The sequence below is a fragment of the Eucalyptus grandis genome, chromosome 1 (assembly GCF_016545825.1).
Source record: "Eucalyptus grandis isolate ANBG69807.140 chromosome 1, ASM1654582v1, whole genome shotgun sequence".
NCBI lineage: Eukaryota > Viridiplantae > Streptophyta > Magnoliopsida > Myrtales > Myrtaceae > Eucalyptus > Eucalyptus grandis.
Window position 1 is genome coordinate 42192484 of NC_052612.1, and position 23685 is coordinate 42216168.

The window sequence follows — 23685 nt, forward strand, 5'->3', positions numbered from 1 at the left end:
ACTTCACGGTACCAAGAAGCACGACAGGTCTGCAGCGGAGTAAGTTCTCCGGCAAGATCGGCTTCAAGTTAGAGAGGACCGTGGCTTCTTAGACCCGCGATTCGATGCTGAGCCTCCTCTGATACGTTTTCCCTCCAAGGCCACTGGGCCGTTGCCGGGACGCCTCGTGGAGACAAAGTAGCCGGTGAAAAGAGGCCTTGCCGGACCCAAAAGACTCACCTTGTGGCTTTTAGCTTTAGCCAAATGGGCCGAGAGCCCATCAAACTCGTTGACTAGAGAGCCCAGACTAAAAAAAGACAACTTCAACTCTTTCTGTCCATCAAGCCCATCCCAGGCAAATTAAATATATGGCCCATCTACAGATAATTGCTTGAAGAGCATACTCAAATCTATGTAACTTGCTCAAACATGCGTGAATGGGTAGCGCCCGACACCAATAGGACGCCGGTCTACTTAGCTGGACGTATCGAATATGTCGCAAGCAAATCAAAAGAGTCAACCTATGCAGGAGATATTTGTTATGTCTGTATAAATGGGCCATCTCATTTACGATAATAAACATATCCATGTAAACGAGTCGTGTCGAGAATGATAGCTTTGGATGTCATATTGATTTCAAATTGAGATGCGTACGCATCAGGAACTGAAAGATGTTCGAAGGTATAAAGGAATCTATTGACGAGCATAAGTTCGATATTTTGTCAGGAGGATGAGAAAAATATCCGGAGGACGCCGAAGGGCATCAAAGCATATAAAAGCGAAAAGGAAGAAAATGAGGTGCTCCCGCGATCACGAACCCAAGGCACCTTCAACGCTTCTGATTTCGCCAGGTCATCGCAGGGGCCCCCACCCTCACCGAAAGCCGCTGGTGGACCCACAGGGGGCTACAATCCCACGGCAAAAGCGGCCGCATTCCTGGAACTTGGAAATGGCATCCACCGGCATGAGCATGATTCCAGGTAAACTGGGAACTTGATTGATTTCCAACCGTTCAATTTTAGGATATACATGAGCAGATTCAAGGAACTTATTCTGACGGGCACTAGGTCAAACTAGATCGATTTCCATCAGTTCGGTTCTAGAATATGCATGAGCAGGTTCGAGGAATTTATTTTGATGGGATCTCGAACTTAAAATAATTATTTGTGTTTTTATTATTTTGTCTCTTTGCACAATTTTATGGTATTCTATGGCGTCAGATAATAAATATATAAATTTTACAATATGAGTATGGTTCCGGGTAAATTGAACGAGTTTGGACAAATAATTTCATTCTTACATCCAATTACCTTGGTCCACTCACATTAGCTCACTTAAGTTAGGTACGGGTCTAGTCATTCCACGAGTATGACGAATATAGGTTTATTTAATGATGGGAGCACTTGGAAAAAGACTTCCAAGCCTAATGTTGGGCTCGACTTGTGTAAGTACCGTCACTTAATCATATTATCTATTCATATTTTAAAAATCGCATTCAAATAATTAGTCCAACATATGTGATCGTGATATTTGGTTCGTTGTTACTTGGCACTTTAATCCCAAACTCGACAAACATACATTCAAGAATCCATTTTGATCTCCAAAGTACAGACGGGGCATGACTTCAATCGAATTTACCAATTGAACCATCATAAAAAGAAGAAGGAAAAAAGCAAAAGATTTTCGCGGCCGCCGCACGTGCGACGCCCATTACATCGTACGAGCGTCGAGCATTTCGGCATCGGAACTGCTACAAGATACAACGTGAGGACGAGTATCAGCGCAGAGAGAGAGAGAGAAGACAGCAGAGTGTCGCTTCCGTCGCTGGAATCTTCCGATCCTTCAGGTCCGTCCTCTACGTTCTCTCTCTCTCTCTCTGTGTTGTTAATCCAATCAGTGGAGATGTCGGAACGATCGAGTACTCCTTCATCCGCCCGGTTTTGGGTCGTCCGTCGATGCGCCGCTCGTCGTATCTAGGGGAAGAATTTGAGTTCTTTTGGGGAGAACGAGGGCGCCCAGGAGAGATTTTATTGTTATTTTTCCTTTCCTGTCTTTTGGGAGCTCGAAATTTCGAATTTTTCGCGGCGTCGATGTTCTCGTTCCGTTTGGCCGGGTTGATTTACGCTTGTTCTGCTGCTGGAGTGAGAAGTAATACTGTCCGTGCGGATGGAAGCCCGGTCGGGCTAATCACGTGGAGTCGTTTTGGTGATGAATGATTTATGAACATGCGAAGGCAAGGTGCGGGGCGCCGGGCTAATTACTCCCTGATGAGCTAAAGCTGATCCGGTTGTGGACACTGGTCGCGCGTTTTTTTGCGCCTTCTCTACCATTGGGACAGTATTTGTTTATATTCTTGTACCGTATGTGCTTAATTTCTCGTATTGATGGTGATTGGAAGGACCAATGCATTTAGTCTAATTGCAGGTGAGAGAAAGTCTCGGCTTTTGGGGGGAGAAAACCGACTTCGTTCAGCTGTGATGCACCTTGTTCGCGAAAATCTGTTCATTGGGAATATTTCAGATGCAGCAGAAGTCCTCCAAAATGGCAGCGCTGAAGTTACTCATATTCTGTCGGTACTGAGCTCTGCCTCCGTATCGTTTTTCACCGAGTGGCGTAGCAGTTTAACAATACCCAGTAAAGAAATCAAGAAGGTCTATGTTGGAGGGTCCGGTGGTGCTGTGAATTCTGAGGATGCTGGGGACGATGGGTCCAAGAGTTGTTTGTCGCCTGAGAAGCTCTTGTATTCACTGGAGCATGCGGGGAAGGATTTGAAGTTCGTGAGAATGGCTGTGTCAATTAAGGATACGGAGAGTGAGGTCTTGTTGGATTATTTTGATCCATGCTTGGAATTCATTGAAAAGAGTCGGAAAGAGGGGTCGGTCTTGGTACATTGCTTCGCTGGAGTGTCTAGAAGGTGTAGCTTTTTTCTAGTGTTTAAATTACCATTATTATATATCCTGGAATGGCCTAACATGAATGATGCTTGCATACAATTAGTTTATTATTCTCTCACCTCTTAATTAAGTCACATGCCTTCCTTTTGTCTCGAGTCACAGTACATGTGCCTGAATCCACATCTTTTTGCCATTCTGAGACAGATTGCATGGGTCATAGCTATTTAAGTGAGTGATGTATGCGAATCGTGTAATGGTAAAGAAGCATATTTGTATTGCTACCTAAGATTAGCCATACAATATCATCTATCAAATCTTGCATTTACTAATTTCATTGTAATAGTTGCCCATGGCTATACGCATCAGTCCCTTGCATGTCTCGTCGTTCAATATTCAGAGTATGGTCAATCTTTAATGAGTCAATGAAAGCTTAGGTGTGTAATTTATTAATGGCATGGCAACTAATTTCGTTATAATTTAAACACATTGAAAAATATGTCAAGAGTGTGCGGTCTTTCAGTCTGAGTTTTATGAAATGTATGTGCAAGTCTTCCTATGACAGAATCAGATTCATTGTAGCTGCCATTTTCTCCTATCGTGTTCATGAGGTAAATTAAATGTGGGTTGATGTGTCAGGATTGCTATTTTCCTTCCATCAAAATCAACCTGATGTGTGAAAATAACTTTAGAGGATGAAGATTGACCTTGAGCAATCAAAGGAGCTACTTGAGATATGTTCTGCTTTGATTAAGTTTCCCATTTCCTTCTGATGATTGCCTCATAGTTGTGGCATATGTTGGATGATTATAGTCATTGACATGTAACATTAGTACATAAGTCGATCAGTTATGCTTGCTGCTGAAGCAGCATCTCGGTGCTGAATGAATTTTCCTCCGACGCAAATTATTCTATACAAGGTGACAGGAAACAATCCTATTTAATAGTGGATATTGGCTTTATTAGTTGGTCTTAATATCTTCTTTTTCCCTCTTTTCTTTCTCGAACTCCTATCATCTGAATAAATATGTTTTTGTTATGTTAACTTAATTCTGGCCCCTCTCCTTAGTAATTTCTTTGTCTGGGTTGCATCATTTTGTCTTGGTTGCCACTTCTGGCAATTCTAGCCTCAAAAGCACCCTCGTTTGGGACGCATATCTTCCAATTGTATATCCCAGCTCGAGGCCAGGTTGGAGTAGTTCGAATGTATGTGCCAGAATAAATCATGACTTTTAATGTGCATATTTATGTTTTGTAAAGTCTTTTGTAAGAAATTTTCTGAATTTCTTTTGCCGTGAGGCTCCTAATACGGGTAAAAAATAATCCAGAGGTGGTCTACTTTGTGTTGTAGTTTCTCCGCTATCTGTTTAATCAGGTCCTAAGGAGTTTTTCCCTCCTTTCCATGTGTCCGTTGCAGTGCAGCTATTATTACAGCATATCTGATGAGATCAGAGCAACTATCTGCAAAAGGTGCAACTTATTTACCTCTTTATTTGGATTGAAACGTCCTGAAAGTCTGATATCAATGTCGATGGCTTTCGTTTCACACTTGAAAGATTTGAGAAGATATCTTCACGTCATTCTCTTGATTATGAATATACAAGCGTAATCTTTTTGCCCAACCTTGCAGACGCACTTGAATCCCTGCGGCAAAGTTGCGAGTTTGTTTGCCCAAATGATGGTTTTTTAGAGCAGGTGATATGGTGTCATACTCTTAAGACATTATTGGAGGACAAAAATGTCAGTATCTCTTTTATTTCTCCAGTCTTCAATTGCTCTATACATTTGCATTGCAGTTACAAATGTTTGAGGAAATGGGCTTCAAAGTCAATCGAGACAGCCCCATTTACAAGAAGTTTCGACTGAGAGTTCTGGGTAATTTAATTTGTCTTCCCTAGATTCTGGTGGGGCTTACATTAATAAGAAAAGATTCCCTCTCCTATACTTTTCTCGTGTGGAAGAGATGCTTTGTATTTTGCTTCACAGACCTAAAAGCCAAGAAATTGTTCAAGGAAAATCTCCTGCTGTGACTTCTTTTGAGCTAAATTTATATGGTTATGTGAGGTCTGTCAAGTTGATCTTCGGTTACTGCTCTATGGTGAATGACCTTCCTTGTAGCCTAATGACTGGGCTTCCAGACTTGAATGTGGCTTATGAGGCACACTCAGTTAATTACTTGTTACTTCTGTAAAGTTTCAATAGATGTCTTCAAGTTTGAAGTTGCCGTAGATTCCCTTTCATAGTTTTAATTGACTGTCTCAAATAGGTAATAATCCAGCGAACCATAGAATTGTACATTTGGCTGGGCCAAATTTTATTGGAGTTTGGTTAGTTGGTATTAGAATCCATAAGGCTGGCAAGGCATTTCTTTTAACTATACAGACATGTACGTGGAAAAGGTCTTTAGTGATAGTGTACCAAATTATGTATTATTAGGTGTTTATCGTCATCCATCAAGTTTTTCTTGGTGCTTAAGGAGACCATCTTTTGACTAAAATAATATTTGTTTATATTGACCTACTCAAATTGAAGGCAGTGCCATTTTTCGATTCAAAGAGTCATATTGCAGATAGCATTTTTCTCCTCTCATTCATTGTCTCCACCATCTGTCCCTTTCTGCATCTGCCATGCCTCTATGATAACTTTTTTTAGAAGTGAGCCACAAATGTCAGTATGTTATGCTCGCTTTACCAAGCGTTTGTACGGATCATGAGAAAAAGTGTTGGTATAATGATATCTTGGAATGCTTGTTTTACCAAGCTTTTGTATGGATTGTGAGGAAAGAGTGCTGGTTTGATGGTATCTTGCAATTTCTTTTTCAATTATTTACTAAATTTAATTCTGTTCCATGGTTTAGGCGATTCTTACAACCGTGGGGAGAAAATAGACAGTTCCAAGTTTGCAGCAGATCCAGGCTTGCCAACAGAAGCTCCATCTGAAGTCAAAGCATCTCAAAATGGACCGGTTGACCGCAAGATTACCTACCGTTGCCAGAAGTGCAGAAGGATTGTGGCTTCGCAAGACAATGTTGTGGATCATGTTCCAGGAGAGGGCGAAACATCCTTTGGGTGGAACAAGAGAAGAGGCGGCAACCCTTATAACAAATCTGATGAGTTTGGGTGCTCTTCTATATTTATCGAGCCTTTGCGATGGATGACAGCTGGTAAACTATGTCCTGCAACTTATTCTTGGAAATTATTTTCTTTTAAGGAATTAATGGAACTGCTTATGAAAATGAAATACTTAAAATTGAGAATGTCAGTTTTCTTCCTTCACTCCTTGGAGTAGACCAAGAAGGAAATGATCATCTGATTGCAAGTAGAACTTTTGAAGTTTTCTTTGTTTTCTTTAACCAAGAAATTCAGGCTCCATAGATTTCACTAGAAGTATGAGAACATGGGGCGTGCCTTTTCTCCAAGTTTGGCATCATCATATGCTGCAGAGCAATGATTCCACCAGCAAAACCTTTTTCCTTTGCCCAAGAACCTGTGGAGTTGACAAGCATTTTGTCCACTAGAGACCCAGAATTAGCTTAAAATACAACCATGTTAAACTATCTCTTGCATATCTTTATATTAGTGCTTAGTGTGATGATTGATCTCTCTTTTGGCTGGTGCTGGGAGAATTTATGTTATTTCTTCTCTAGAAGGGCACATGGGGATCATATATTTGAAATTCTCAACGTTATTATACCTTGCAGTTGAAGAAGGGGCATTGGAGGGCAAGTTATCTTGTGCACATTGCGATGCTCGCCTTGGTTACTTCAATTGGTCGGGTATCCAGTGCAGTTGTGGTAGTTGGATCACCCCTGCTTTTCAGCTCCATAAAAGCCGAGTCGACATCAGCAGCGTCCGATGCTAAGAGGTCGAGAGAGGGGGGTTATCCTGCTCGTACTTCCAGTGTCAGATATACTGCCAATACTAAATATAGGCCTCTATGAGGCAGCTCAAAGTACAGTACACAATGTCAATGCCCGTTCATGGGAGAGGCCTCATTTGCTGGTATTTTTGCTATTCTGATAAGATGGGCATTTCCAAGTCGTGACTGGAGATGACTCTCGAGTTGGGTGCCTTTTGGCATCTGCGAAAACTGTTTTGTGTCTGAGGTCCTTTAGAACTCGTGAGTTCCCGTTTTGGACTTCCATCTACCGGCGATGGCTTGGTTTTTCCGAGTTGACACAAAATAGAAACAATTATGAAACGAGAGTAGGATGAGGGATTCCCTTTCAGGCCTTTGGCCCTTGGAGAGTTGATGGTCATCACTTGTATTTGTGATTCTTTTTAACTACTCCAGCCATCGAGCATTCTGGAGGAAACGGTTGCAGAGTCTTTGCCGTGTTCTCAGCTGGTACTTGAGAAACGAACATTTTCATTATTCATGTATTGTGGCTTTGGCTTAAGCCGCTAAAGAGAGTGGTTGTAATCAAAGGTTTGGGCTTTTATACGTTGCCTATAATTATTCGGCATTTCAAAACCTTGGCATTCCATATTATTGGCAAAGTAAGGGGCGTATTCATGCCACCAAAAATAGAAGTAAGGGGTTGAAAACTTCTATCGGATCTTATGCTTCCCGATTGTGTTATAGTATTTTGATATTTGATTATGATTACACGAAAAGAGAAATGCATCGGCAGACTTTTCTTATTTGGTTCAATAAGCGAATGCGCTAATAATACCGTGACAATTTCAGACGACAGCATCCCTTGGCCAGAGTCAACCTAAACAGCCCAATTTTGTCAGGGTGTCGCTATCAATATGATTTCTCTTTCAAAAAGGTCCCAAAGAGGGGGGAAGATTGAGCTTTTACCTAAAACGAGACGAGCACAGACAACATTAAAGAGGGCAGCAATCGCGTGAGGAGAGAAACTCAAGAATGATGGTAAAAGCCCATCGATGGGCCGGCTAGAAAAGCTCAGTCAACTAATAAGATACCTTCCCCATGTCACAAGAAATTCTCCAAAGCTGTACTACAGGGATTGAGATTCAAGAAGGATGTTTGTCGCCACATTGACATCGTTTCTTGCTTGGATGAGCGCTTGTCTGGCAGAGCTCCGGTCAAATCCCATCGAAACAAGTGTGGCAATCGATGCCTCCAATGGCTCTGGGGTGGAAGGCACTGGAGCAGGATAGTTTGGCTAAACACAAAGAAAAGGATCAGATGCTGTGGTCGGAGAGTCAAACTAAGTAGAAACATAAAGAATGAGCACTGCTCACTGCCATGAGAGAGAAGTATATGCCTACCTGCCCCAAGAGGAAGGAGGGGGGAAGTGAAAGATACACTACGATTTTCAAGCTGTTCCAATAGTTTCTAAGCACATGGAGCTAAACATTCACTGCCTACTACATAATATCTCCTACTCACAAACCCCACCTATTGGCTAAGCCGCCTATCCCTCATAGATAATAGATTAGTTGGCCTCCCCCGGGCACGGGGTAGGGTGGGGTTCTCTCTCCAAAAGTATGAAAAGCTGGAGAACTTCGTATCATCCATTCCAGTGTGGTTGAATTCTGTTCAAGAGCTTCTTCAGGTTTACAGAGTTATTATTTACTTGGCATCTTGTTTCATCAGCGTTCTGGAAGCCGTGACTTCTATAATTCCTGTAAGTATGGTTTTGCCCTAAAGGTAATTTAAAATCTTGAGCTGAAATATTCGATGACTAGAAACTTTAGACTAGCACAAACCTAGCTTGAAGCTTCCCCTTCCTAGTTTTTGGGTTTTTAATTGCTGGCTTTTGAATGCACCGAGATAAAACAAAGAGGCAATGCCATAAACGTCACCCCTAAAAGTCCCCCAAAACGGGAACACAAAGCAAAAAAATCAAATCTCTAGATTCGCCACTTTAAATTGGAAAACGACAATTTAATCCAGTCACCACTTAAGAGGGCCACTATGGTTCTCGAAGAATTGTAGAAGGCATTTTGAAACTACGATAACTAATATTGCACTGGTAATGTCTGATTAACTTCATCTAACTAGTAAACCAGGGTGCAATTAAGTGCAAATTAACATTAAAGAAAATTTCAGTGACAGACACCCACGAGATGCACAATAAATGATGAGATCAAGCAGATAAACCGAGTCAGATCATTTAAATGAGTTGGCCACATAAGTTTCAAAGTGGAAATGGTAATACATTGAAAAACCATTTAAAGCTTAACTCACCTCTACTGGGCGAACAGCATAGGATGGCATACTTCCCATGGCATTCCTAGTAGATGTTGCAGGCATCCTTCCAATAGACGGCCATGAAAGCCGCGCAAAAAATGAAGAAATGAACTCTGGAAACTGAAAAATTTACAAGACCGGCACCAACCAAAGTCAGCATAATAGGAAGCAAATGGCTAAGCCCTATGAGCTTCATAAATTGGATAACTGTGAATTTTCACTGAAAAATCAACATTCAGCAGCAATGCCACAGACTGGGCTATAGAGCTATTGACTCTGCATTTCAGTTCTTAATGAAAGACATTGACATCAATACACATGGATGGATAAAATACGCCTCAATGACTCCCACCCATGGCATCCACAAGAGTGGCACATCCAAGAACATAAACTGAGTCCTTTTCGTCCACATGCCCAAGAAATAAAAATACGATGTGCTGCCAGAAAATGTTTTGCAGTAACATTATCCATTCCTGGAAAAACTTCACAGTTACATGTAGTTCAGTTCAGGGAGTCTGCAACTTAGCTCACCAATTGTTAAGAGAAGTCTGAGTGGACAAAAGAGACAGGTAAAGGCAATACTAGAAGAGTGTGGACATAAGATATCTCTCAAAAGCTTTATGTTCTGCTTATACTCTTATGATTCTCACCTCACCCTTTATCTCACAAGAAAAAGAAGGAATGGAACTGAGCTTTCTTTTCCCTTTTTCCTTTTTCATCTTCTTTGAAAAGACTGCTTGTGTAAAGATGACTTGGGTGTGAGGACGGGCCAGGAGGTTGTTCATCTTTTGTTAGCACAACACTTCATCACAAACTACTATCAAGTATATGGAAATTATAGGCGAGAATATTGTTAAATAATCATACATGCATCGGGCAGAGCTTCTCGCCTCCAATTTTATAGCAAAGAATATAAGGAACAGTACATCTATCAAGAATCATAGAAAGCTAAGATAGTTCATTTACAAGCTTACAGTTCATTGATATAATCTACAAGATTTGAAACTACCTTCTTCTGAATCTCCAAAATGTAAAAAATTCCAGAGATGCAAAGTAAATAAATGGTCACCAACGATGATAGAGTACGACCTTTGCCTTTCTGATGTAGAAGAAGTTCATGCGATACAATGAACCAGCTACAAAGCCACAAATTCCTGGGTATATAGATCTTTTCCAAGATGATAGCAGAAGCTGAAAGACAAAACTCTTTAGATGTTTGCAGCAGAAAAAGGAGGCCTATAGAGCAAGATAAAAGGGGATTAAAAAGAGATGACAAAGACCAAACTTTACCTGCAGACCAGCTAGATAAATGAAAGATTTATCTGAGAATTGGACACCAAAGACCCGAATTTTTGTTGATACTGGAATGTCCAAGTAAAAGGGTATGAATGATGCAAATATAAGACCATAAGGTCCAGGAGTAAATTTTAAGGAGGTATCTGCAAGGAAAAACGGGAATAAATACTTCAACCAAAATTGACAGCAACATGACGTCAGATATTGCAACTTCTAAATTTTTAAGAGGATGGCCCATGACTGGAACCATCTAAAAGTGACATGAGTAAAAATCCAGTGTTGCATATTAATTCTCAGAAGATGGTTAGAGAATTAATTATAACACCATTAGCACTTTAAACAAGAAATGGGTAGTAGCACTGCACTAAAAAATCTTCAAGAGAATGAGACCTTTAACGTGTGATTACTCCAGAATAATTCTTCTCTTATGCTCTTCAAACAACCTGGTGCTTTAAGCAACACTTTTCATTTCAGATTACATTTCCATTGATCAAATGTATGCACATGATTTCACTGTCTAAATCCATCAAGTCCAGAATTTGCCAGTAAACAATGTTTAAAGTTCTGTATGTATTGAACTGAAGTCATTTCTGGAAATAACTGCAGTTTCAACTTCTGAGTAATATATCTTGAAGCATTAAATAAAATTGCCTTACATGCAAGATTTCATGACATCTATGTTATTTCACTAACTTATCTTCTTAAAAAATAAAATAAAGACACTAGCGGATGATGATCCATCCCATTCATGAGTATAAGTGGATTCTTTTTGGCCAACCAAGAGCATAAGCAGATGACACTCCTAAGAAATGAGGAAAATAATGACAATGAAATGAAGAATCTGCATAAAAGAGCACATAATACTAAAGTACCAAAAACTTTAGTACATAATAGTTTTCTCACAACCAGCAAAGTGCAAAAAGTATTGTTCTTTGCTCACTCTTCCACACATCTATAAGCACCTTTGATGCTTGGGTATAAAGAAGACTGAAAAGAAGATTGGAAGAAAGTTGACCTTGATATATTTTGTGCATACCTTTAAGGAGTGCAAGTGCAAGGACTTCACATATAATTGATGTCATGGATGAGAACAATATAAAGACCTACAATACAACAGGTAAAATGTAAGACATCTACTTGATGGCACACACAGAGTAGTCAAGGTCACCAAAGTTAGCAAATCCTCGCAGAAGCATCCATGCCAGTATTCTACCAACAAAAGGAGAGGAACTTGTCTTCTACAACTTACGCCTTCCAAAAAACTATACTCTCTGAAAGTAAGTCAGATATTCTCAAAAAGCATACTTCTATTCAATTTTCCCTGCCATAACTCACTAATGTTGTGATTTCAATAAGCCTACCACACTCTTCACAAAACAGTCTGATTGCAACCACAATGCCAGCTCAGTGGTCTAACTTTCCTCTTACAAGAGACGAGTTGTCCTGTGTTGGGTTCTATAAGCACTCTCTTCTTCTTTGTTTGTTGACCATTTGTTAGAAAGATATAACCTCAATGGGGGCATTACGCCACATTAGCACCAAATTAGAGTCTTTCTCCAACTACATAAAAATGACTACTCAATGAAATCCAAGAAGAAAGCAAATGGCCAAGAAAAAAGGGGCAAGCCAATTTATGAGTTGGACAGGCGCTTCATTTCCTCTCTTCATAGATCATGTCCTTGAAACTTTATTTATTTATTATTTATTTTATGAATACAATGTACTTACTTGAAGCTCATGTATTTGACATACTACATCTCAAAGTGCACTTGTAGTATGTTGCTTAGATTTTCGTAATGTACGTATGAAATGAGATATCTATTTCTAGTAACAGTTTCAACTATCCTCCTAACCTTCAGCAGAAAACAGACACGTAACAGACTTTTCACTAGAACAAAAATCAAGCAAAGGTGACTCACCGAGTACTTATTGGAACCAATCTGTCTTTCAAAAACCCGAAAGTAGTATAGCATGTAGAGCCCAAACATTAGCTCCGGTGTAGATGAGAAGGCGAATGCCGACTCTAATATCTTCAAGAAATTAACCTTTTGGTATACATCCTGCCATCGATATGAGAAAAAAGAAAAAGGAAATTTTTTTAAAGCAAGACACACCCTGTGCTAGCAGCACAAGCAGCATTAACATCTAATATGCAATTCAGTAAGTCCCCTTCCTAGGCAAAGTTTCCATCAACTAGAATGTAAGATAGACAGCCCCAATATCAGCATCAGGTTCCCAATTCAACTAGAATGCTCATTAAATAATTCCCCGCATCTCTGTGCATATAAACGCAGTCATTCTGCTGTTCAACACCCGATCCTACTCCAAACTAAGCAAATTCAAGTAAATAACCAGCAAAAACACCAGCTTTCCGACATCAACCGGTGTTACAGGAGAATTGAACACTCAATCGAGGCACCTGGTAAGAGAATCCGAGCTTGTGGGCGCCACCCTGGATGCCGGAGAAGACGGTGAAGATCGCGGAAGCAACGATGAACGATCTGGTGACCGGCGCATTATCTACAGCACCAAAGAAGGAACGCGCCCAGATTACATCGAGCGCACGCGGTACGAAAAGCAGAGAGAGAATGGCTAGAGGAAGCGCGTACTGAAGCCAGAGGGGCCGCCATTCATCTTCCCGGCGGCGGTCGGCGGCCTTCGATGAGCGCCGGCGGGAGCGCTGCTTCGCTCTCGAGGCGGCGGCGGCGTACGGACTCGCCGGAGAGGCCCGTCGTCTCCGCCGATCCGGACGCTCTCAGCTCCGGTCAGGAGAAAAGCGAAGAAAGAGAGAGAACGAACTCGGGACTTTCTAGCGCTCGACGCGAAAAAGGACGAACTAGTCGGAATTCGCAAAGTTTAGGAACAACGCGAGACGTTATTATTATTTTTTTTTGGTCGAAATTTCGATATGATTAATGTTAAGGGTAGCACCTCTCCTAAATTGATCTGTCCATGTTACACGTGGTGATGAATGCGATCAGCGATTTGAACACGAGATTCGTCGCGCACATCGACAATTCGTGATATACTTTTGTCTGTCAATTTCTTTTCCCCACATGCTACCATGAAATGTCATATATTGATGGTGAAAGCAATAACTTTTATATTTTGTTTTTGGTTTCATCGAAAAAGGAAAATGATTCTTGGCAAAGATTTAGCATCTTTCTGTTGTCCTATCAATCAAGATGGGACCATTGCCTAGAACCAAACCAGACACAGTCAGTTCCCAGCTTGTGGAATTGGGTACGGGCCCAGTCTGATTAGGATTAGGCCCAAGGGCCTCACCGAAGAGCAAAGAGCCCATCAATCAACATTTGATCTGGGGCAAGCACCAAAAGGATGGAAGCAGTTGTCCTTGTGTAATGTATGTTTGGTGATTCCTGTGCCTCTTAGAGTGGATGCTACTCTCATCTAGTTGGAAAACAAGTTCTGTTTTCTTGGCCAACTATTTCGGATCGGTATCTGGTCGCGCGCGCAAACTGCAGCGAAATCTGTGGTTATGGTTTGTTTCCACTTTGAAACGATCACGAGTTTGTAAACAGCGCTGAGATGAGATGTTCCTTCAACTGTCACCTGCGATGAACTTTGGAGCTGGATTTCCGCTAAGTGCGTTCAGACGTACTCGCGATAACATCATTTCCGGTGTTTAGTTTCCACAGCAGTGAGTCTTAATGTTCTAATGTTAGCTGCATAAGTCAAAGGCATTTCTGTTTGATTGAGACTTCAGTGAATGTCAATGCACCCAAAGATGCACCTGAAAAGACCAGAATGCTTTTCAGCTCAGTTGATACTGATATATACTGGACTGGATCAGCAGCACTGGATTACAAATGGAAGTATTTCTTCAACTAATCATTTACATCCCCTAGCTCAAATGCTAGACATGGACATTCGTGGTATGAGGCCTCTAGACACTAAAGAAAAATGAAGCCCGATGTCAATCTTTCTCACCCTAGAAATCCTACGCTCGAAAAACCAATCATCTTTCAGATTTGTCGAGTTGAACAAAAAGATAGAGATGGTTTATGTACAAAGTCGTTGAGTGCGAAGATGCATTGCTGCTAAGGACTATTCCATCACATGAGATGGCCGAAGCCCCTTCCAAGTCGAGATTTCCTCGTTTGCGTAGAGCTTTCTGATCCCTCCATAAAAGCCGTTACCTTCAGTTCCTGCTTCTTTGTGCTCCTTTCGGTTTATGATCGTTCTTCTCCATCTAGAGTCAAATGGGTACTGGTTGAACTCTAGCATGACGTTATCTGTCGAAAAGGGTTTTATTGTGAGATTCTGGTAGCATTACACATCAAGCGCTTACTCTATAATTAAGAGGATAATGAAGAATTTGTGAGCATGATTAAAGCTGTTTCTACAAAAGAAGGTCTAAATAATAACTTCAGCCTGGAGATCTATGCTCATAACTAATGCTGTTCTTAGAAGGGAGGTCTAAATAATAACTTCAGCCTGGAGATCTTGACCATCTTTTTGCTCAGTTTTTAGAATGTAGCAACATCAGTAATCATCTGTATCATAGCATTCATCTGTATCATTAATAAAAGCCGAAAATCCAGCCTAATTTCTCACCACTATAATGGCATCGGCAATGATCTCCATTTCCATCACACGACTCCAGGTGGCCAACAACACCGTACCACCAACCTGCAATCCACATTGAATAGATCGTATCAATCAACAGTCAAAGAAAGGTGAATTTCCTTGAGCAAATGAATAAGGTGTTGCGGAATTAAGGGGGCCAAGTAAATTTAAGTCCATGCAGGCACTCACCATAGGGAAACTCTTTGGATTTTCTCCATTGGATTTCAATATGGTCGCCAGGTCTCAGGTCATTTAGACAATCTGAGTTATGAAGCTCGTGTGGTGGAGTACTAATAGGGGGTGCTCTGAGTCTGTCCCACGGTATGTTCTCTTCCACAGTTCGCCGTCCAGGCGACGAATACCTGTAGACAAAATCAACATATTACATCATTAGGATTTGGGACTAAAAAAGATTCAATCAAGTATTTAGAAAGCAAAATGCAATTTTCCTAATTAATTTTCTAATTATAGAGGATTCCTTTCAAAATTATTAACAATGAATGATTTCCAGGTGGGTATTTATATCAGCAGAGCACAGGATGCAGAACAGGGGCTGATTAATAGGATGATTGGGAGATCATAGATCTGAGCTCAGATAAGCGGAGTCTGTGTACTTGGTGAAGCAGATAACCAAAAAAGAAACCTGTTGTCCTAAAGATTCTTGTGTTCCAGAATGGAAAGAAAGAAAAATTGATAAAGTTCCATAGGAGGCCACCATCTGCATACCTCGCCTGAAAAGTGTCTGTCCGAGAATCATAGCTGACATGAGCATCGTAGCATGAAAGCATGAACCCAGAATGCCCATTCTGCAATTCAGAAAAGCAATGAATTTCAGTTTACAATCCCACAATTTCAGGATAAGAAAGCGCAGTTCATTTGAAACCAAACAAGACAGCTCAGAAGCAATATAGCCACCTGAACAATGAGTTTCAATTCCCTGAACCAGAAATTAGAAAAAGAATTGATCACAACCAAGTTTACCTCACGATTGTACACCTGAGCTGGGAACCAAAACTTGCCATTCTCAAGTGACAGATACAAACACATGATGGAATCAACAGGAAAATCACTTCTTGGTTTATTACTGCCACATTCCAAATTTGGCCTCATCCAAGTAAAGGGCCAAACCCTAAAAAGCAAGTCTTTCTTGAATCCATTTCTCCTGTCCAGGCCACAAAGGCTAGGCCTCTTTCTTGAGGCGAGCTGGCATTGCCACTCTCTTGTAGCAGCATCACCAATCAATCTGTTCCATTTTTGCTTCATGTGTTTCTCCCACAGATGGTCACTCCTGCACTTTTCCCTCATTGAGCTACAAACCTCAGCCATACTACACAGCCCAGCCGGCGAGAGCCTCTCCAGTATGCAGTCCAAGGTCAGTTCAGGCAAGTCCAACAGAGAAAACTTCTCCTCCCCAGGAAAGTCTTGAACTTGCAAGACTTGAGATGGACCGGTCGTCATCTTCTTGAGTGGCTTCATCATGAGGACCTGGTTGAGCTTGATCCTGTGAAAGAAAGACATGAAGAAGCTCGAAAGCTGTCCCCAGGCGATGGGAAACGACAGGATTAGCCGGTTTCTCATGGGCAAGAGTGGCTTGCAGGACATGGATCTAGAGATCAGGATGAATGAGAAGCATGAGACGAAGAACAGAAGCATTTGAAAGTTCTGGAAATGACTAAATGTGCAGGGCTGGCATGAATTGAAGCTGAAACAGATGGGAAGCAATGGGGTTTATTTATATTATGCAAAGGATCGACGGAAAAGTCTGATGAGCAAGTCCTGTTTTATATGGTGACAAAGGAAGATGGGCCAAGGTCTGTGCTCTTTGGCAAAATCGAGGTTGCGGTGGAGTGAGAGCGAGAGCTTTGATAACAACGCGAGGGACATGCATAGACACCGCAACCGACAAGCTTTGATTGCTAGGTGGTCAGAATACCACAGAAAAACGGAGAAAGGTCAGCCAACGAGGAGGAACACAAAGCAATGCTTCCCTTCTCAGGCTGGCTTGAAAAATGAGAAATACGCATTTATGTGATTATATCTATCGCATCCCGAGGGCTGAATTTATTTCCTCCCACCGGCTATGGTCCGAACTGTGGGGAAGTTTGAGGGGACAACTGTCGGTTCATGATTGGTGGGATCTGAGGGAGAGAGAAAGAAGAGTATTGATGAATAATACCAATAGATAAAATGATGTAATAAATAAACGGCAAACATATTTTAAGCAAGAAAGTCACACTCCAGGTTCCAAATATCACAGTACTTCACATTATAAGTTTAAATTTCACCCATCCGTATCGATAGACTGTGCACTTTTTTATAGACAAAAGTAGTATGAGAATGGAATCCAAAGATCAGCTTGTCAGATGGCACTTGGGAGATCCCAACAAGTCACCAACAGAGCCACCGTCAAGAATGGAGTGAACATGTGTCTAGACCCCACCTCAAAATTTGAGAACTTTCTATGGAAAAACAAATGTCCTTGAATGTGGGTGTGTGTGTGTGTGTGTGAGAGAGAGAGAGAGAGAGGACTGGTCAAGGTTTCACAGGACTTTAGTGAGGAAAAGAAATGGTGCCTTGGATCTGTTTTGTCTTTCCCATTAACAGGAAAATGCCTGTGAATTGCTGTTGTTAATGGTATGTTCGATGGTTTCAATGTTTACACTCACCGAGCTACAGAAAAGATTGGAGAAGCAAAATGGCAATGAACGAGAATTGGGTCCTCCTCAATTCATGACAATGCATAATTTATCAAATCACACTAACTCCAAAGCATCAGAAAAGGACAGCTCTCTGATTGATGGGCTTTTGGGGTTTAAAGCATTTGAAGGAGACCCGTCTTTAAATTTCTCTAGGTGGGGGTCAAAAGCGATCTGTCACCACGCCATAACAACAACACCTGATATTTGGCCTAACTTCCACCAAACTCCAACACCACTTGTCCTTATTCTTTACCACACACCATGAAAGTTGCTCCTTTATCAATCACCCCCACCAATGTGAAAATGGGATCATGACATCCTCTTCAAATCTTATATCCACTCAATCCCATTGGTCATCCCAGGAATATATTGGAAGTCCCTCCTATTTGGCCTCGTTGCATATGATGTTTCCTATGTTATCCTAATTTGTTCCCTTCAGCCGCTTGGACCAGCCTATGAATCCACTTCAATTTCTTTTCTTGCTTACTTTCTTTTCCTTTGGATTAAATAAAGACCCATGATCTCTTTCGTGGGGGACAGACGTCTTTATGGACAGAGCCACGGTTACCGTATTGTTCGCCTTTTCTTTGCATCTTCCTCTGTCCTCTTCAACTTTTGCCCTTCTCTCCCTTACCTTTTTTCACATTATCATGAGCTTTTGTCCCTCAATTATTAGTCAAGAAGGATATGAGGAAGAGAGATATTAATGGGTATAAATAATTAACTAATTAATGACCAAACATGACGCTTGAATGTTCAAAGAATATGGTTGCATCTTGCCTTATGCTTGTGGATATTCCCACCAATGATAAACAGTACCTTGCCCAATGAACAGTGTCGAGGACAATCAACATGGTTGATGAAGCTAAGCGGTTAAGCAGCTAACGGTTATCCAGTTTCATTAAATGGTTGAAATGAAATCGCTCCGACAAAAAAATATCCTAGAGGGATTGGAATGAAAAGTCTATGTAAACCGACAGCTGAACTTGATAAAATCCAACTGGGAAGGATAAGTTTTTGTGGTTGTGAAACCACATGGAAAGATCTTTTCGGTTTCCCTTTACCACAAGACATCTCTCCTTTTGAGTAGTTTGTCCAGCCCTACTCACCGGTGGTTCTTTTGAAGATGTATAGTTGAACTACATACCGTCAGAATCGTACCTACGATGGCCCACTTCATCACCTACCCGCAGTAAAGGATCTTAAATTATACAGTTGGCCAACCTTTTCTGTCTTAAACATAGTTCATGTAAAGAGACATAATAGTTGGATATGTTCGCCTAATTTTATGCAAATCTTCAATGGGAAATCCGAGTTTTGGTCAGTCTCTCCAACCTCTTCCCACAATATGGCACGGAAGGAAAAATCTAACACGGAAAGAAGAAACCAATAAGCATCCATGAATTGGGAACTCTTTCTACATAATTCTCACTGATACATCTCACAAAAGAAAAAGCATTTTCGTGCACCCAGATTATCATATACCTTGGAAAAATCATGACCCAACGCACCTACCTCAGCCACCGTTTCTGGTGGTAGCACTCGGCTGAGAATTAGTAAAGTTTCTTTCTTTTTAAATTCTATGCAAAAAGTTAAAATCCAAATTAGAAATCACCTTGATTGATTCTAGATTTTATGCTCGACAAAAAGTAAAGCTAATTTCTTCAGGATTTGAATAATTCCTTTCATTCCTCATGTGACTGGTAGATCTTTTGGATTGACCAATCCCATTTTCAATTCTCAAACTGAATATGCAATTTCAATAACCAATGGTTATCTCCCTATTAGAGAATGAATTTAAAGTAATATTTTTCTTGGAATGAGTGGGTGAGCGGCTGGATGATAAAAGGGCCATGTGATTTGCCTAATGATGCGACACGTTTGTTGTTTACAGAGAGGAGAACTTTTATAGGATCCATCAAATTATAGCCATAAAATAATTGCGTGACCCAGATCTAGAGACATGGTCTGTGGGCGACCAAATGTTCTCGAATTTAGGATGGATTAGATGGGTGGTAAAGCTATATTTAATGCCATTCCCTTGACTTGTTGCACGTGGTATCAACGTTCCATGCCTAGATATTCGATAATAACGCATAACGTGTTAAAATTAGCTGCTTCTTCTTCTTCTTTTGATAATAATAGCTTAATAAGAAGGTTAATGATGTATATCCGGATCTAATCATGCTGGAAATTAATTTCCGTGCGAACCCGTTCTTTCTCTTTCTAATCATTCATACTCAGCTCACCTAGCTGTTATCAAATGCACTGGTCAATCATCAAGCAAGAAAGATAATCCAAGATTTGTCTCGAAACCGGAACAACCCATGATTCAAGTTTGCTTCTTTTTTAATGCCATCGGTTGAGCTTTCCGATCGTGGCCGGTTGGTACGTCAGCATCGAGCCGCTAAATGGCTAAAGAAAATGCATAGAATCGACCCAAAGAAAGCGGAAAAGAGCATATAGTGCATAATGAATGGGATCGGAATTGGGGAAAGAAAAAAAAAAAAACTGGGGACCCTCTATTGCTGATCTCCACCTCTCCAATAGTATAAAAGCATAATAGAGTCTCTAGACCTTGGACACCTAGCGAGGCGCAATCGCTTTTGCAATTTGCTTTGGGGTTTATATTCAATTTCGGTGGTGCGTAGCGTATGACACGCCACGCCCATGAAGTAATGATGGAATCCAGATCTTTGCCCCAAAAGTGCAAGGGAAAATCATCCAAATCTTTTGGTTCATTCGCTTGGTGTATTGGCTAATTTGCCGATTTAACAACTCCTTGGCCTATCTCCTGTGTGTATATCAAACATCTTTCCCTGTTGGACGGAAGGGAATGAGGATCGTATCTAGGTATATCAACACATGGGCCCAAATGAGGGGAAAAAGTTGCCTAATCGATCTTGGACGTATTGTATAGATGCCAATTCAATTCAAAATTTTATAATTTTATCAATTTTATCATAAACATGTATTTATTTAATAACTCCTTGGCCCATCTCATGTGTAAAAAAAATCATCCATTATTAGGGGCAAAGGGGAATGGGATTCGTGTTTGGGTATGTCAGCACCTTTGCTTCGATGAGGGGATGAATTGTCCAATTCAATCAAAAATCTATTGTATGGACGCCACTTCAATCTTGACTTTATAATTTTGTCAACTTAATCTCAAACATTTACGCGACATAGTCCTCCGTCACCAACGACCGCTGATATGGTGGTTAGCCACCTAGGACAGCTCGCGATGGTGAGATGGTTTCATCTGTAGTTTTCGGTGAAGATTGACCGGAATGATTATATTAGAATTTCACGCAAAATTTTATAATTAAATTGGCAAAATTAAAGAATTTTAGAACTGAATTAATATTTTAGGACAGATTAGATAATTTTTCCCAAAAATAAGGGACAAGCACAAGTTAGTTCTCAAACTAAAATGGTCCAACATATATTTAATGGGCGAGACAGATTGGGGGCCAATTATTGTCATGGGACCTCTTGCTAGGCTTGCAGTGCCTGTACTATGGGGGACTGATAGACCAGGCTAGTTCTCAGCATCGGATGGGGACTGGGGCCTCTTTTGTGATGCTTGGATCGACCACCGTCCATGGTCGTGGTTCGGCATGCCGTCTAAGCTCGATCGGCCGACCACCACCTAACTTTACTTTATTGAACCAAAAAATCTCACATGTGAAATTTGGAGTGAAATTAATGGTTTCTAATTTTGTAAACACCTTGAAAATGTCAGATTGCATAACGCGACAATAATGTGACTCGTGTCCACTGCTACTGATTTATGATGCGAACAATTGATGTAGTCATTTCACGCGAAAGAAATTGAAGAAAAGTAATGGGCGTAATCATATGTATTGTCGGTGTTTTTTTTTTTTTTTTTTTTAACATATTTGCCGGAACATCATGAGCAAGTTCAATTTAGACCGTGTTATAGAACAAGCACATGTCGATGTCGCCGATAGTCATGTGGCCTTGGCCTCTAAAGTGACAACGATGTATACGTAGGACCACCCGGCATCTATAAATTTCAGTGGTCCTTGATAATGCAAGATAAATCACCTAACAGAACATTACAATTTGTATTCAATGACTAGAAAATGAAATGCGTCTAAAATAAAGGATTTGCTATGAAAGAAAATAATGACGCAAATATTGAATTGCATAAGTGTAGAAGGAACAGAACGAATGGAAAGAGCATTGCCCTTCCTATGCTTTTTCCCCCGCACATCTTTTCCTAAGTTTGATAGTTGCCTAGCTGCCTTCCAAGTAGGATGTCCTTTTCATTTGTAGAAAAGTCGTCTTGAGCATTAAGGCGCAACTAATGTAGCTACTTCATCCGAAATTTCACTGAGAATTATGTATCTTGTCATGGAGTATCAAAATTTAAAATTAGAAATGAGTCGTCACTCAATATTACTCAATATTATCGTGACCCATTATTTCGAGGTATAGCCGCGCGGAGGTGCTCGAGGTTCGGAAAGCGTTTATCTAAGTGAAAAAGCACACGCTAACTAGTTATTATAAGTGGATATTGTGTTCAAGGTTGAGCCGTAGCACTTGGCCATCATCAATGGGGGTTGAATTTTTTTGGTTAGAAATACAAGCAAAAAAACCTTGTTATTCTATATACATCAAGTGATTGTGGGTGAAAATTAGTAAAAAATGATGTGGTGTGCTTGGAAATTTGGTATGCTTTTCTTTTTATATTTGAAGCTAGTTGGAGTTGATGGTACTCAAAAACTCCACCTTTAGTATTAATTCTAGATAGTTGGTCAGTATTAAAAAGCCAATTTTCATTCTTTCCTTTGGTTTGTGATTTCAAAGGCAAATTTAATTACTTCTAGCCTTAAAGTTTATTGTTAAAAAATTGATTCCCCGTCCATATTTCATTCATTTGACTATTATTTTTTACGCTGTTATGTTGTCGTTACTATATAATATTTATCTTACATCATCAACAAAATAACATGATCGATCCCTAATTTGTTGTCTTTGCATTTTTTGGATAAGTTATCCTATGTGAATTCATATAAGTTATGTAAACGATCATTACATCCTTAAATCTTCAATTTTCTCTTGAATATATCTAAATAGTTACACTATTTTGGTGTATTTTAGATGTTTATGCAATAATAAAATTTCGATTTGTTATTCTTATTTTTGGCCCATGAAATAGTAGAAGGCGGATCATTGTATCTGTATCCGAGTCAGCAAATAACTACGTATCAATATTCAATATAACCAAAGAGATGGGCTGGGCCTGGGCCCAAACCACTTCTGCCCATGTGTGCTGGAAAATGCGAAGTTCATTCTTCACACGACAGAAATTATTAGGGATTCCGGACCATTTAAAACGGCTGGCTCCGTATGGTTCAGTCAAACCGGTTGGTTGGACCGGATCAAAATAGTTCGACCCAAATTAACCTATTTATTTAGTTTTAATCCATTTCAATAATACAACTCCAGTAACCAATACCTAACCCAAACAAATCTGACTCAATTCATATCACTAAAACACTTCTATATTTAACCCAAATGCAAGAAAACTAATTAAGGATAGAGTACGGAATGAGCGGGCATGAGAGAGAGTGAAAAGAGAATTACATATGTGAATTGAATTAAAGTAAGTTATGGACCCATTTAATATCTATATTATTTGGGATTTACCATTATAAACCAATTTACTAAATATAATTAATTCACATAACAATTTAATCCATCATATGTGGGTTAAGAAATAGATTTAAAAGACATTTTGATAAGTTTAGCTCCATATGATTGTAAGGTTTCCACTAGATTTGATGATCCACATTGATCTTAATATATAATACACACTTCATAATTCCTTCATATATAGCAAAGACCCGCTATATCTATGTTATGAAGTATTGGGTACAAGTAATTCTATATTTTTAAGACACAATGTATATTATGAGATGGCAAGTATGGTCTTAACTAGGGATATTTGGATCTTCTCAATTTAGGGATTATGATAATTTGATTTGCTGCAATGAGAGATCACTGTATCATTTCAAGAAACTTACTTATAAATA

The 23685-nt window shown here is 40.2% G+C and overlaps 3 protein-coding genes across 5 annotated transcripts; 1 reads left to right on the forward strand and 2 right to left on the reverse strand.

The window, feature by feature from the left end:
• Positions 1–1615: 1615 nt before the first annotated feature.
• On the forward strand, positions 1616–7343 carry LOC104443981 (dual specificity protein phosphatase 12). 3 transcript variants are annotated; one of them, XM_010057560.3, is made up of 7 exons: positions 1616–1825; positions 2404–2893; positions 4288–4340; positions 4501–4565; positions 4667–4745; positions 5728–6033; positions 6571–7343. In XM_010057560.3, exons 2-7 carry the CDS (start codon positions 2457–2459, stop codon positions 6729–6731), a joined length of 1101 nt encoding a protein of 366 aa, XP_010055862.2. In that variant the 5' UTR covers positions 1616–1825; positions 2404–2456; the 3' UTR covers positions 6732–7343. The 3 variants fall into 3 exon arrangements, with proteins under 3 accessions (XP_010055862.2, XP_010055870.2, XP_018732328.2); XM_010057568.3 differs by having other exon boundaries at positions 1638–1825; positions 2393–2893; XM_018876783.2 differs by lacking the exon at positions 1616–1825 and adding an exon at positions 1848–2339.
• Positions 7344–7670: 327 nt separating this feature from the next.
• LOC104443965 (rhomboid-like protein 20) lies at positions 7671–13184 on the reverse strand. The gene is made up of 9 exons (XM_039314682.1): positions 13035–13184; positions 12941–12979; positions 12751–12851; positions 12251–12391; positions 11368–11434; positions 10326–10474; positions 10125–10226; positions 9033–9155; positions 7671–8004 (listed from the first exon to the last, which is right to left on the reverse strand). Exons 2-9 carry the CDS (start codon positions 12963–12965, stop codon positions 7837–7839), a joined length of 876 nt encoding a protein of 291 aa, XP_039170616.1. The 5' UTR covers positions 12966–12979; positions 13035–13184; the 3' UTR covers positions 7671–7836.
• An 874-nt stretch (positions 13185–14058) lies between these two features.
• LOC104444001 (F-box protein At2g41170) lies at positions 14059–16940 on the reverse strand. The gene is made up of 5 exons (XM_010057580.3): positions 15903–16940; positions 15648–15727; positions 15111–15283; positions 14910–14984; positions 14059–14587 (listed from the first exon to the last, which is right to left on the reverse strand). Exons 1-5 carry the CDS (start codon positions 16572–16574, stop codon positions 14400–14402), a joined length of 1188 nt encoding a protein of 395 aa, XP_010055882.2. The 5' UTR covers positions 16575–16940; the 3' UTR covers positions 14059–14399.
• Positions 16941–23685: the final 6745 nt, after the last annotated feature.